At 40.2% G+C, this 16,075-nt stretch overlaps 1 protein-coding gene across 5 annotated transcripts in view; it reads left to right on the top strand.

Moving 5' to 3' along the window:
* Grid1 (glutamate ionotropic receptor delta type subunit 1) overlaps window positions 1-16,075 on the top strand; it is a 725,743-nt gene that overhangs the window by 595,001 nt on the left and 114,667 nt on the right. For all 5 annotated transcript variants that reach the window (XM_050140755.1, XM_050140756.1, XM_050140754.1 and 2 more), the window contains 4 exons: window positions 3,265-3,366; window positions 5,075-5,272; window positions 11,317-11,641; window positions 12,732-12,870. In XM_050140755.1, coding sequence (XP_049996712.1) covers window positions 3,265-3,366; window positions 5,075-5,272; window positions 11,317-11,641; window positions 12,732-12,870 — 764 coding nt within the window. The remainder of the gene's footprint in view (window positions 1-3,264; window positions 3,367-5,074; window positions 5,273-11,316; window positions 11,642-12,731; window positions 12,871-16,075) is intronic.

Below are 16,075 nucleotides of genomic sequence, written 5' to 3'. Positions count from 1 at the left end.
GGGCACATGAGCATGGGAAAGAATAGAATTCCTGGGGTTAGAGTATACACGGCTATCTAAACTGAGTGGGCTAAAGGTCATAGTGGAGTTGGGGGTTGGGAAAATTGTTCTTTTGGGTCAGACTTATGAATATTTAAAGTTATTCTGTAGGAAATGAGAATTTATTAGAAAATGATAATTTACATACTTTGTGTTTTGAATCTTTTTTTTTTTTTTTGTTTTGTTTTGTTCTGATTTTTTTTTTTTCGAGACAGGCTTTCTCTGTAGCTTTGGAGCCTGTCCTGGAACTAGCTCTTGTAGACCAGGCTGGCCTTGAACTCATAGAGATCTGCCTGCCTCTGCCTCCTGAGTGCTGGGATTAAAGCGTGTGCCACCACGGCTCAGCTTGTTTTGAAATATTTTAAAGATGTATTTATTTGTATGGTATTTTTGCTTGTATATATTTTTGCGTACCATATGTATGCCTGGTACCCATGGAAGCTGGAAGAAGGCATTGGATCCCCTGGAACTGGGTTTAAGAATGGTTGTGACTATCCTTGTCACATGTGGGTGCAGGAAACTGAACCCTGGCCACTTACAAAAGGAATACATGTGCTCAACCACTGAACCGTCTCTCTCAGCCTGGTTAATTGGTTTGAAAGATATGTTCTAACACACAGAAGATGGACCATAGGAGAGCTGATGGTAATGAGACTCATAGGGAAACAGTTACAATGGTCTGGGCAGAGTTGCGCTGCCTAAAGTCTTGTTGTGGGGAGAAACAAAGCATGGATGGAGAAGCATTGAAAGATAGAGCTCTTGTTCAAATGAACTAAAACCTAAGTAGGCAAGGGTTTTATTCTGTGCTCCTTTTTGCTTTTACTCTGAATTCTCACACCCAGGTATAATCTCAATACAAATAAAGCCTGGTTGATGAAGGCTAGGCAAAGTGTTGTACCAGGTGCTCAATCAAGCCAGGGTATAAAAGTGCTAAGATGCCTCCTCCCTGTGCCAAGGATGCTTGGCAGCAGCTATAGAAATCTAATGACAGCATGGGCTAGAATATCCAGTTGATGCATTCTTATGTCCAGATTGCCTTCATCATCACACTGAGTCATTATGATGGTAAAAGACACCTCCAGACACCACCCACACCCAGAAGCATGGGCCACACATCAGGGATTAGGCAGCTCCAGTGCCAGCTAAACAGTCATGGGATGCAGATGCAGAGAGCCGAAATGCACACTTATCCCTGGCCCTAAGGTTCATTGTGTAGCACACAAAGAAAACAGGAAACCATACCCTTGACTGAGTTATTACTTTTATCTTTGATGAGCATTTAATTTTGTTTGTTAAAGATTGTGGTTATTTTTATTCGATGTGTATGAGTGTTTTGTCTCATGTGTATAAGTTTACCACATGTGTTCAATACTTGTGAGGCTGATGAGGACATTGGATCTCCTAGAATTGGAGATAAAGGCAGTTGTGAGCAGTCATATAGGTTCTGGTGAAAGAACCTGGGTCCTCTGCAAGGGCAGCAAATGTTCTTAATTGCTGAGCCATCCTTTAGCCTGGTCTTAATCAGCTTCACGAATCTGAGTCTGAGTTTTATTTTTTGGAACTATGGTGGGAAATAACCATGTTATTTCCTTCTCTTTGTTTCTGGTCTCAGAGAATGGTACCATTAAACATCCTTGATGTCCGATTAGAATTATGGTAATCTCAATTTGCTCTTCACTTGAGTGTGCTATAAGTTAACTAGCAGCGATATGGGGCTCTTTAGATTCTATGCTCTAATTCAAATTATTTATTCTCTGCTGGCATACATCCTATTATTTAAGATGGAGTTGATATTAGTAGACATTGGGTCCAAAGTGACAATAAGAAACACCGGACTTCTTTTAGGCTGAATATGGGATTCTATATCTCATTCTGATGGTTTTGTTTTAATCTCGGAATTGTAGTATCTCTCAGCTAGAATGCTTTCTCAGCTTCTATAAATGTTGCTTCTTAGGGTTAATTGTCAGAACTCCAGAGAATGCTGGGGGAGTAGACCTATCTTAAGTGCAACTTTGACAGTTCCTTTAGGGCACATATCTAGAGAAATGCATCTGGAGTTAAACAGATATCTTGTGCTTTGGTTCATTAACCCCTTGCTATATAAATTGAGGTCAATGAAGCACCAGCAACAGCAGCAGCACCTTGAAGCTTGTTAGGCATCTATACTCTCACCATAAAGTACATAGAAAAGCCATATGACTTGCACATATCTGTGGTTCGAGAGCTACCAGTTTAATTTATAGTAGTGGCTTGCAATCTTTGCTGAACGTTAGAAACATTAGGAGAACAAACATATCCATATCTTGTCCACCACCAGCCAATTAAATCAGGATCTCCATAGATGGAGCAAGGTTTGAGCATGTTCAAATGTCCCCGTGAAAGAGCCCAATGAGACACAGATAAGCTATGCCTCAGGGTGCATTAATATTCCCCATGACCAGACCTCAAGGTTCTGATTTAGTTGGCTCAAGAAGTGTCTGTTGTCTCTGTTGTTCATTGGCAACAAGAGGATTTAGTCATTGTGGTTGAGACCTTGTATCCATGCAGGAAGGAAAAGTGACTCTTGAATACTTTTTCTCTACTGTTTCAAAGCCAGAGTCCTCTCCATCTCCTTAGGAAACAGCAAAGATGCAACAAAGTACTGGATACAGCCTAAAGCCTCATAAAGATACCGGCAGATACCAAGCACAAGCACATATACTTGGCTACCAGCTTCTATCTATATATCATAGAAAGTTATAGAGCTTGTACTACAGCAAAAACAGGCAGAGAGAACTTAGCCCTTCCTTGGCATCATGGCCACAGAATGTTAGATAAGCCATGTACTTGTGTCTTTGTTAATTGCTTTATTATTCTACCTCAATTCAACTGATTGTGGTACCATCAAAGGGAAAGTTAAAGACATAGTGGGACACATAGTGACATCACATCCATAAAGGACAAAATAAAATTAGGCATAAACATTTATTCCAGAGGCAAAATCCTACTAATTGTCTTTGTTTTGGGAATTTTTGGGACTCTGGGCCTCTGGTGACATCGATGGAGGAAGTGAAACTTTCTGCTTGATGACTCTCTGTCCTTTTAATGGTTTTGAGATGCCTCTGGGTCTCTAAGAGGCCCAGGCTGTTGCTGTCTGCCTGTCTCATTCTCTCATTCAAGATTCCAGTTTAGCTAACGTGTATATGAGACTCTTCCACCCCTTACACTTCCCTGTTTTATCCACAGCTGGCGACCTGGGACTCGGAGAAAGGCTTGAATGGCAGTCTGCAGGAGAGGCCCATGGGCAGTCGCCTCCAAGGACTGACTCTCAAAGTGGTGACTGTCTTGGTAGGATCATGGGGATGTCCTGGGAACTTCATTTTCCAGGTCTCTGACTCTGAGGCTCCTCTCTGGTTAATGCAGGGTTGGGGAGGGGATGTTGAGGTTTCAGGAGTCCTGTCACACAAATTATCATGTGGGCCCACCTAAGGGAGAGTGAGATGGAAGAGTCTCTCCAGGGACTTCTGGGACTTCTAGGAGAGATCTCCAGCATATAGAAGGAGGACCACTCATGCTGCTGGGCTCCTACAATGTCGATAGCAGGTTTCCCAGAAAGATACCTGTGGGAGGACCTTCTCCTGCTGGCCAACACTGCTGAGGATAAATGTGATAATAAGTGTGCAGTGAAAAAATGTTAATTAGTTATATTTTTCTACATTGTTTTCCTAGAATCTTAGACTGTTATAATTGTGAGGCTTAGGTTAATATATTTTAAATTTTATTTTTCCCTTTGGAAGAACTTAAAATGTTCCCATTTGGGGGTATCCCAGACACCACTCAATTCCGTCATTTCCTCCCAGAAAACTCAGAAGCATTTGCCTGTAATCTTTCTGCATTCCTTATGTGTATACAATGAATGAGCCTTAAACCCTATTTCTTTTAACTAAAGGAACTCCATTAGCATTACCAGGGGACACTTTGCCCTCAGCCCCTTCATATTCAATTTCACACAAGAAGATATGATATGGGGTAGATGTTTCTAGATGGTCGTCTCCCTCCCAGGGCATAGATAGTCTGTAGGTATGAACTCAGCATGGTTGTGGATTCAGGATCTTGGGGTTTGACCCTTCTTCATCCGTTGAGTTATGGTATAGCATTGTCCTGTTAATGGGCACTTATTTCTACTGCAGCTTGATAGATGAAATGCTGTTCTCTCACTGTCCAATATCACACAGTTTTATGTCCATGTATTATTCTACATGAAAACTGTCATGATTCTTCTGTGACGACCGTAGATGGCATACCCTAAGGACAGAGGCCTGTGTCCGTATGAATTCTATAGAAGAAGGAAAGAAAAGACACCATTTTATTGTGGGGTCTGAGGGTTAGGGTAGAGGCTAGGAAGAAATACACAGGACAATTAAATCCTCACTGCCCTATGCTGACCTGCCGGCTGTAGTACTGCTCCTGTGCACTGTTCCTTGACTGTCCATAAAGCGCTCTTAGAAAAGGGCAGGGGAGTTCAATCTCTGGGTAGAAATTGGGTAAATACCAACATTACACTACTGTTGCTGCTGTTAATATCATTATTATCCACATTGGGGATGGAACCTAGGGCGTTATATATGCTAAATCTGAGGGGCCCCTGGCAGTAGGACCAGGATCTATCCCTGGTGCATGAGCTAGCTTGTTAGAGACCATTCCCTATAGTGGAATGCCATGTTCAACCTTAACACAGTGGGGAGGGGCTTGGTCCTTCTCCAACTTAATAAGCCAGACTTTCTCCATGGGATCCCTTTACCCATTGGGAGGAGTGGATGGGGGTGAGCTGGGGAGGAGGTGAAGGAGGGTGAGAACCAAAACTGTGTTTGAAATGTAAAATTAAAGAAAAGAATAGAAAAAGGATATTTGCTTTAGCACTGAGCTATGCCCCCAGCCCTAATACTAACATTCTGATGTTGCAATTCACCAGATTGTCTCTGTACCAATATCCTGGAATTATATATATCAATTAAACTGTTGTTGGTTTAAAGAATATTCATTCTATTTTCTATAGGAAGAGCCTTTTGTGATGGTGGCTGAGAACATCCTTGGACAGCCCAAACGTTACAAAGGGTTCTCCATAGATGTGCTGGATGCATTGGCTAAGGCTTTGGGATTCAAGTATGAGATATACCAGGCCCCTGATGGCAGGTATGGTCACCAGCTTCATAACACCTCCTGGAACGGGATGATCGGGGAGCTCATTAGCAAGGTAAGTTCTAGGATCAAGGCCACAAAGAGGGGAATTTTAATACCTTTCTAAGTGATACCTAAATTTGACCCCTTAGGGCTATGCCAAGGTGCCCGTTTCCTCTCTGTCTTCCATGCTGTACCTATTTCTGATCTTTTATTTTCTCATACCCCATCAGCCCTGACTTTCCCCCTTCCTATACATTACTCATTCCTGTCCAACCTACCCCCTGTAATTAACCTTCTCTGTAATTCACCTTCTAATAAACCTCTTCCATTCTTGGACTGAAATGGGAAACTCATTCCTCCCCCTCCACCCGTACCCCAGCCATTGAGTTCTACCGAATGCTTGTTCTTTCATGTCTTACAAGCTATAAGTGTGGTATACACCTGTGCAAATGTGTGTGAGTGTGAGTAGACCTGTTCACATGTTGGCTTTGTTGTGTGTTGAAGGCGTGGCATCCCCACATATCTTACATTTCACATTGTGACCTTTCCTCCTATCTGCAGGGTAGAATGGAGGCCACTAGTGTGTTCCTGGCTGCTTAGCCTGAAATAATCACACAGAAACTGTATTAATTAAATCATTGCTTGGCCCTTAGCTCTATTGGCTAACTCTTACATATTAATTTAACCCATTTCTATTAATCTGTATATCACTACATGGCATCTGTCTCCAGCAGATGGCTTCTCTCTGATTCCACCTCCTTTCTCCCAGCATTCAGTTTTGTTTTACTCACCTAGCTCTGTTTCCTATAGCTCTACTATAGGCCCAGAGCAGTTTCTTTATTAACCAATGATATTCACAGCATACAGAGGGAAATCCCACATCACCTCCCCTTTCTGTTTTAACTTTAACATAGTAAAATTACATATAACAAGACAGGTATCAAGCAGGAATTACAGTTAAAATGTTTATATCTACTTTATCTTTTATCATATCTAAGGAAAACTATTTTTCTATTCTTCAACTCCATCAAAGACTGCAGAAGGATATAATATTACCTAAGTAAACAACAAGTTCATTGTAAGTAACTTCCAAAACTCTAGAATCGACAGAGACTTCTCGTTGCCTGAACAGTCACCCAAAGTTCTTCTGTACCATTGGGGCATACATCTTTAGCCTACAGGCCCATAGTATCCAGCAGACTATTCCACAAAGCAAGAAATTTTAAAGACAGTTCTGCCTATATTGATAGTTTTCAGTCACTTTTTTCTGTGTCCTGAAGAATGTCTGGCAAACTCTTTTATGAAGCAGGAGCCCCAAAGGATGTCTCACCTTCTTTAGGAAAGTTCAGTTCTCTGTGGGTCTTGCATGTCCAGTTCAACAAGCAGTCTAGGCAAGAGCAGTTTCTTGACCAAATGGCTTACAGATTGTGTAAGGAGCCTCTTCAGTGTCTATCTTCCTCTTGAAGTAATTGGTGCTGCCAGGAGCAGATGTGTCTCATTGTCATCAAGTTAATAATTTAAACATTTTAAATGCCATATTCTGAAGGTATCTGAAAGATTTGAAGAATACCTATATAACTGAAATATATCTCTATATATCTAGAAAACCTAACATGACTACAAGCATGACTATTATAGATGACTCTCTATTAACCTATATTTCTTAATTATATGTTACATTTTAAAATGAACTGTACAAACACAATAACTTAATCAAAAGCAGAAATATATATACACAATATAACAAAATTGACCTTAAATTTGTAGCAGTAAACCAAGATCCATGTCAATACAAATCTTTATAGCATATCCCCCTTTAAATGTAAAAAAAAAAATTGTAAACATTATTCAGGAATATGGGCATAGTTCTCTCCAAAGTACTTCCAGCTTTTTATTGGGTGAAGTATTTTTAGGGGTGTTCACAGCAACCTGTCAGGGGGTCTTGGTCCATCATACCACATTAGTCTGGAATTAATCTATAGGTTCTCATCTTCTGTGAAAACAAAAGAAGAACCTCTTTTCCAAAGCAACATATCCTTAGACCCAAATTCTGAAGTCAAGATACCTTTATAATATACATGCTGGTTTAGCTTAGCAGCCCATACAATGAAATGTCTCTCTGTACTTAGCTCATTCATGGTTAAAAAATTGAAAGAAAATACAATAATATTCATAATCCAGACTCTCTGTGAATTTTCCACTTTCACATGGCTTATTTTTCTTTACTCCTTCTAATCTATGACTGTTTGTACTCTGCCTTTTTAAAGACTTTGTTTTTTTTTTTTATAAACTATTTACTTTCTTTTATGACCCTCTATTTCTTCTCTCTCCCAAGCCTACGTATATTTATTCAACACTGTGACTCCTTTAGAGGTCCTTTATGTCTGAATCTGTCCTATTATGTATCTGTAATTTACTGTCCAGGAGTGCTTCTTAAAATGCTAAGTATTTCTTAAAAACCTAAGTTGCAACATTACTAGGGTATATATATTACTTCCTGCTTGCTCTGCACAGTCCAACATGGTGGAAGTCCTTTAGTGGCTGAGACTGCAGGGTGGGAGCCATCCTCTCCGCCTAAACTCTGATAACCAGTTGGCCCATGCTGCCACCAGGTAACTTGCAGTACACTATCCACAAACTCCATTTAAATGCTTGATAGATGAACCTCCAAAAAGAGCCAGAGTCGCTTGTGCTTGTGAGCCAGGAAGCTGCCACTTACAGTTTTTACTGTGCCTCCGGGAGCCTTGCTTGTAGCAAGCCCATCTAGAAAAAAAAAAGGTGGCTACCAAGAAACTGTACTAAATGGTTCTTTTGTGTCTAGAATTCCTTTTCAAGCTTTCTCAGGTTTTACATGAATTTAGCTAGCACACATTGGAGCACCAGTTGGTAAGAGGAGGACCACTTGTTGGTTCCTAGCCACTTAGTCCTGAAACACACACAGAAACTATATTAATTGAATCATGGCTTTATCCATTAGCTGTAGCTTCTTATTGGCTAACTTACATATTAATTTAACACATTTCTATGAATCTGTGTATTGCCATGTGGCTGTGGCTTACCGGCTAAAGTTCTGTCTTTGGCATGGCTACATGGCTTCTCTCCAACCCCACCTACTTTTCCCCAGCATTCCGTTTAGTTTTCCCTGCCTGGCTCTGTTCCTCTAAAGCTCTGCTTATAGGCCCAAAGCAGTTCCTTCATTAACCAATAATATCCACAGCATACAGAAGGGAATCTCACATCACTGCTAAATATATCCTCATTGAAACTCCTAGCCTGAAAATGATTCACCACCTCCTACTCTTGTTCTTGTTATTTCATGGCCTCTAAGTCATTTACTGACAATTATTTACAACAGTGACTCTCTCTCTCTACTATAACAGCTTCTACCACTCTTGACAATTCCCGACATTGCTGTGGACTACCCAGGACTCATGCCATCTTGTCTCCCTCCAGTCACCTTTAGTGTAACCATTCCCATGTCTCTTATTAGCATCCTGTAGGACACCCTCTATGCTACTTAGTGACCACAACCTGTTGTCTTTCCGTTTTTTTTGGGGGGGAGGGGGAGCTTTCTCCTGATACATAGGATCTTGTTTCCAAAGCCTATGTGGGGAGATACTAGGACTATTACCTTGCCACATTCCATTAGTTATTCTTGTAAAAGGAACTTTAGTGCAGTAGAATTTAGATACTATAAAAATTACCCAGTTCAGAGCTGCATTTCAATGATACTTAGCAATTGTACAGAGTTTGTGCAAGTCCCACTGTGTTCTATTCTCAGAGCACTTCCATTGTCCCTTTGTGGTCACTCTTATATAATTACTTAGTTCTATTCTTACTCTCATCCCTTAGTCTTCTTGTGTCCTCTAGATCAGTGGTTACCAACCTTCCTAATGCTGAGACCCTGTAATACGGTTCCTCATGATGTAGTGACCTCCAACCATAAGGTTATTTTCATTGCTACTTTTGTTATTTTGCCACTGTTATGAATCATAATATTAACATCTGATATGAAGGATGTTTGATATGTAACCTTTGTAGGGGTTGAGACCCACAGGTGAAGAACCACTGCTTAATAGAGTTGCAGTTGGGGACACTGTGTATATGTGGAAGATTATGGTATGTGGTCCCTGGTGTGTGGATCTTTCCGTATGGCAAACATATTTGAGATGTATCCATTTTTTTTATGTTTCTTTATGTATTCGACACTGTAGCCTTCCTTAACCTGTGTACCCTGTGGCCAACCATACAAACTCTTGTACAGTTCATTTCATAAGATTTTTGGTGTCCTTGATTTCTTGTTATATGCACGACTTGAGTCAATTTTATTATCTATCTTCAAAGTGTACAACCAGGTTTCTACATGAAATCTATATGTCTATCCAGATTAATGTATGGATATATGTGCTTTCTATCCTCAACTGTCTCCCATTTTCCTTTGTTGGATGCCATGACTACATCCCTCAGATATGCTTCAGAGGTTTTCTTTTTCTCCTCAAGAAATCTAATAACCCTTTTTCCTTCTCAAAAATATGAGTTATCCTTCTATATTTGAGAAATCTATAGGTATGAAATTCTACTTGCTATGAAACACACCCTGTACGCACAGGACCTCCATTATTAGTGGAGGAGTATCTCTTTCCAGTTACAGGAAGCTCTGAACCTGTGTTTTAAGTTAGTTCCAGTGTACCTCCTCTGGATCTTGCTTCATAAATGAATTCTTCATCCATCCTGTGCTGTTAACCTCCCCTGCTCCAACTTAATCTCTTTGACAGCTCTTTAAATCTGTTTTGAACTTTGTTTTTTAAAGATTCTCTCTCTCGTGTGTGTGTGTGTGTGATATGCATATGTGTCTGTAATAGGCACTCAAACATACACCCAAGTCCTTAAGTAGGCCAGAGGACAACTTGGAGGAGTCAATTTTCTTCTGAATATGGGTCCTAGGGATCAAACTCAGATTGTCAGGTTTGATGGCAGGTACTTGTGCCTGCTGAGCCATCTCAGAGGCTCTCTCTCTCAGTTCTTTAATATGATTCAAACTCTTACAACCTTAAACGGGACTGCTGGATCTTTGATTCCTGAGAAGACAAGAACCACACATGCACTGGTGTAGGCACCTTCAACATTTTTCCATATTTTCTAGGTCAGCGGTTCTCAACCTGTGACCCTCAACCCCTTTGGGGGACAAATGATTCTTTCTCAGGGGTTGCCAAAGAACACCAGAAAAATATATGATTTAAAACATTATGATTCATAACAGTAGCAAAATTATAGTTATGAAGTAGCAATGAAAATAATTTTATGTCTGGGGTGAACACAACATGAGGAACTGTTCTAAAGGATCACAGCATTAAGGAAGGCTGAGAATCCCTGCCTTCACACAAAGTATGCACATAAAACAAGAAAGGCAGCAAGATGGCTTAGAAAGTAAGAATATGTGGCCTGCACTCACACCCCTCTCTGTGTCTCCACACATGGACCTGCGCTCACACCCTCTCTGTTTCTTACACACACACACACACACACACACACACACTAAATAAAAACTTTAAAAATTAATGAAGACATACATTTTTGAAATTGAACATTGTTGTTCCATCATGTAACTTGTGAAGTATTTTAGAAGTGCTGTCTATGGATGTGGGATCCTGGAAGTTGCAGGAACTTGCTTGAGAGATGACAGGTATCTGAGCCCTTGCTATGTTTGAAGGAACAAGGGTGTCCTTGGTGGGAAGAAAGCCAAGTCCCCTTTTAAATCACATGTCCATTAGTGTTATGGAATTTTGACTTGAACACAGGTAGAAGCAAAAGGAGATTAAGTTTGCTAGGTGGACTGATAAGAAAACAAGCAAGTGTAATTTGTGGAAGTGAAGATACTTAACTGAATTTTATTGTCCCAAAGGATGTCCTAGGAGATCTTAGGCCCAGGGAGGGACTAAGGAGGTAATAGATAACAGGGTGTTGGATTTCTTCTCATATTCTCAGAATTCTCTGGGGTCACTCTCAAATCCATTGCCTCTGGGTAAATCTTTGAAATGGCAGAAGGTAGACCTTGACCTAGGGTGGAAATCAGCAATGACCGGAAGGTCACCTCTTGCGAACTTCTTTGTCTTTCAGAGAGCAGACTTGGCCATCTCCGCTATCACCATCACCCCAGAGAGGGAGAGCGTTGTGGACTTCAGCAAGCGCTACATGGACTACTCTGTCGGGATCCTCATCAAGAAACCCGAGGAGAAAATCAGCATCTTCTCCCTCTTTGCCCCCTTTGATTTTGCCGTGTGGGCCTGCATCGCAGCCGCCATCCCTGTAGTCGGTGTGCTCATATTTGTGTTGAACCGGATACAGGCTGTACGGGCTCAGAGCGCTGCCCAACCACGACCTTCTGCTTCTGCCACCCTGCACAGTGCCATCTGGATTGTCTATGGAGCCTTTGTTCAGCAAGGTGCATTTCCAGTTTTCTGTTGTCCAAATAGCCCTGGGGGCCTGAAAAAGCCTATCCTTTAGTAAAATTCTCCAGATGCATATCACAAAAGTCACTTCAAATATAATTTTATTTGATATCAGGACAGTGCCAATATCAGGCTTTTTCGGTTTTTCTAAGCACTGTCAGGTAGAAATTAAATAAAGTAACAAAGAAGTCAACTTCCATTCCTGATTCTCCATTTTAGATAAAATTTACTTTGGATTTCAGGGCATTTTCCTCCCTTCCCAAGTTAGGTTGCTTTTTTACGCACATGAGGTTGTCAAAGGGAACTCTGATTAAACATCAACATAGCGTGTAGCAATCTGTAAGTGGTACTCCAGCAAGTCTTGAAATACAGACTCCTCCCTTTGAGAGGCCTGGTGACACTTCTGTCCTGTGATGAGTTTCAGGATTGTGCCATTTTGACCAGAAACAAATTGCAAAGTCCTTAATGTGGATCTCAACTCTGTGTGCATCATGGCAAAATCCTTTCAAGGTTACCTGAGGAGGAGGGAGAAGCTTTCCTCTCCCACCACCCAAGGGACCAGAGAGAAATAATTGGCTACAGAGAGGTAGCTTCTCGCTGAATTTTACAAGCAATGCTTTCTGAAAATCCTGGAGGGGAAAACCATCCAGGGAGGGCTGAATATTAATAAAAGTGAAACGGGCGATCTCATTTCTCTGAGTTAAAAGAAAGCTGGAAGACCTCCAGGCAGGAAAAAATTCTTTATTTACAGAATTCCTAAGTGTACTATGTGAAAGTGAGATTGCCGAAGATCTTACATTGAGCAGTAGCTCTGGAAGTTCTTGTCACAATGAGATAGAATCTTCAAGCTGGAAGACTCGATGTTATGACAAATTTTTCATCACTAGATTCTAGTCCCAATTTTTCTGCCTTTTGCCATCCTCTGGCCTTTCCCCATATTAGTGGTTTTAATAACATTTCCTTTAAAAAAAATAATGTCCAGTGCAATAGTGATAGGAGACTTTGACCTTGGCCAAGAAGGGAAGAATCTTGCTGGGGGTCAGGGTGAGAGGAAGGCACAGCTAACCCCTCTGCATTCTGCAGGTGGTGAGTCGTCTGTGAACTCTGTGGCCATGCGCATTGTGATGGGCAGCTGGTGGCTCTTCACCCTCATTGTGTGTTCCTCCTACACAGCCAACCTCGCTGCTTTCCTCACAGTGTCCAGGATGGACAACCCCATAAGGTATGTCTGCTCCTCCTTGATCAACATCAGTTCTGATGAGTGGCTTTGCAGAGTCTGCCTGATGGCATGGAGAGAGACACGAGGCTGAGAGAGACTCTGGGCTCTGAAGCTAGATGAAGAGAATGTTTCATGTGAGAGGATCCTCCATAGTCGTATTTTATTGTAGTCAGGATTACATAAGTATATAAATTAAATTCTATTTGTCTGGACATTTAAATGCTGATTATGAAACTAATAAACTGAAACACAAAATTAACAAGTTAAATTTCCTCAGACCTTTAAAAATAGATTGTAAACTCATTTAATCAAAATTTTATCAACACTCATTTAAAATTAATTAAGATCACAAGTCTAATATATTTTCAGATCTTCAAAGATCTGAAAATTATTTTTTTAAAAACATGCCAGTTGGGCTCTGGAGATGGCACAGTTGGTAAAGATGGCAGTTGCTAAGCCAGATGACCTAAATTCAATCCATGGCACCCACATGTGGAAGGAAAGAAAGACATCCCTCAAGTTGTCTTCTGAGCTTTACATGCATGCCAAGGTAAACATGTGAACATGCGCACACACACACAACAAAATTTTTTGCTTATATTCATAAAATTATAACAGTTTATCAAGAGTGGATTCTTGTTTTATTGAATTAAAATGTAATTTCAGGTATGACTTTCTTCCTTCATTTTTGAAAAATGTTGAAATTATACAATAAAAGAATAAATTCTTTGTCATGAGGGTGCTCTTGAAAATCCCTTGATCATGATCAGATTCTCAAATGCAGTGCAAATTACCAAAATAAACAAACAAGCAAACCACATACAAGAACAACAACAACAAAAAGGTATAAAGTAAATGAGTATTAAACCTGAAGCTACCAAGGTGAAGGCAGGCCTGGATCTACCCAGCATCTAGCAGGGTAGCATAATGGTTCCAATATAGCCTCACTCTGGGCTCTGCTGTGGATTTCCTGCTTTCGTGATTTTTTTTAGCCCACTGTATTCATCATCAACCTATTGGTTCTTTTGTTCTACTCATCTGTGGAGTCTTCTGTTGCGTTCCCAGCTGCCTATTTAAGAGTTCAAATCCCTTTATTAGGACTCAAGATTCAGTTTGATTTTACCTGATATCATTATGAAATTGACATTTTAACTGAGATAGTTATAGATTCATATGCAGTTGTAAGAAATAACACAGAGGTATCCTACACTTGGCCTCGTTTTCCCAATGCAAAACTGTAGCATTGTATTACAATCAGGTATTGATATTGATGTGATCGACTGGTTTTATTTAGATTTTCCATGAAATATGTTATGTAAATAGAATCATGCATGTTGACTGTGCCTTTTTAAGTCAGATCGATTCCTCCATGACTTTCTAGGTTGCTGATATAGTCATAGTTCGCTGCCTCTCAGTGATGAGTGCAACAATTTGTTAGATCTATCCACCCATTGGAGGACATCTGGGCTGCTTACGGCTCTTGGCAATTATGAATAAACTGCTATGAATGCTTTTGTAGGTTCCCGTGTAAACACGGTTTTGTTTACATGTGATCTTTGCACAAGAGTGCAGTTGCTAGGTTGTATGGCCGTTGGGTGATGAGTTCTCTAAGAAGCTATGTTGGCATATAGAGTTGTTCTCACTTTTTATTTCTTTATTCTGATATGTATGGAGTGATGTTTCATTCTGGGTTAAATTTTCATTTTCCTAATGGCCAACAATGAATCCTTTCTATATGCCTATTTACTGACACCTCCTTGTCTGTAAAATATCTGATCTTACAGTTTACTTCTTTTCTAATTGGACTGTTTGAGTCCTGCCATTGACTTTTGAAGGTTCCTTGGGCGTTTCCAATTTATATATTGTTTACATGTTTTATTAAATGTTCTTTTTCATCTGATACGTGATTTGCAAACATTATTTCACCCTGTAGCTTGCATTTTAAACCTTTTAACACGATTGCAGAGCGTTTTCAATTTTTATGAGGTCTAATTTAGAACATATGTCTTCCTGGGTCATTTATTCTTTTGATATCAAACCTTAGCCTGGCCTAAGACTTTGAAGATTTTCTCCTTCCTAAAACCTTTATAGTTTTATATTTTTCATTAATTTCTCTATTTGGCTTGAAGTTCAGGTTGAAGCGGGTTTTTCTTAATTCACTCATTCAAGCATTATTTGTTAAGCAGGATAGACTAGGTGTGGTTGAGAGAAGTTTAGACGCAACGTCATGCAGGAGACCAGTCCCTGCTTTTGAGGGGATAATAACTTAAAAAAAAAAAGAAAAAGAAAAAAACAGTATAGCAAGAGTGTTGTGGGGAAAGGGGAGGTAGCATAGAGGTGGGGCTGTTTCTTCACATGGAGTGGTCTGCAAGGCTCTTCTACCCAAAGAGAACGGTGTGACTGTGAGACTGTGAGTGTGAATTGCGATCAAGATCAGGTGAGACTTGGTAAGCTGTGTTATCAGGCTTGGAATCGGAGGCTTAGAGGCTTTGTATCTTAATATTTCCAATCAGAATCACTTGCTGCTACCAGATATGGACTCAGTGGCTAAGCAACAGATTGGGAGTGTTCATTGACAGGCTTTTTTTTTTTTTTTTTAACTGCATGAATGTATTTCCCTTTTAGAAAAGAAAATTCGAAATAAGCAATTTTAACTTTCATTTGGAAAGGAGTAGTCTCTTGCACAGAACTGTTTATAAGCCAAGCTACTTCTGCCAGGAACACTGCAAGAATAAAGTCTTCAGTGCTCCCAAGGTGAAAGGCTGTCCCTCCCATGACTATACTATAGATCGATATAATAAAGCTAAACAACATATCCACAGATGTCTGTTCTCATGATTACCGTGTGGACGTGTGTTAACATCTACAGTCTAAGCAGTCATCATAAAATCTGGTGTCGTTAGCTATAGCCATCATCATGTTCATTAGATCTGCAGAACATACTCATCACCCCTTAATGAAAATCTGTGCTCGTTTATACCTAATCCCTTCCAGTCACTATTCTGCTTCCACGAGTTAGACATTTTAAGACCCTGCATGTAAGTGAGATTACAAAGAAATATTTAGCTTTCTGTGTCTGTTTTCTTTAACTTAACATAACACCCTCTAGATTTTCATCAATGACAATGGTTCTTTCTTTTTAAATTCTGAGTTACATATATGAGTTATACCAATATCTATCTGTCCTGTCAATTCTCCTGCATGTTAT

The sequence above is a fragment of the Alexandromys fortis genome, unplaced genomic scaffold (assembly GCF_014885135.2).
Source record: "Alexandromys fortis isolate MF-2015 unplaced genomic scaffold, M_Fortis_MF-2015_v1.1 scaffold_46, whole genome shotgun sequence".
Taxonomy (NCBI): Eukaryota; Metazoa; Chordata; class Mammalia; order Rodentia; family Cricetidae; genus Alexandromys; species Alexandromys fortis.
The sequence above is the reverse complement of the archived record's forward strand: the minus strand, read 5'-3'. Positions and strand labels throughout refer to the sequence as shown.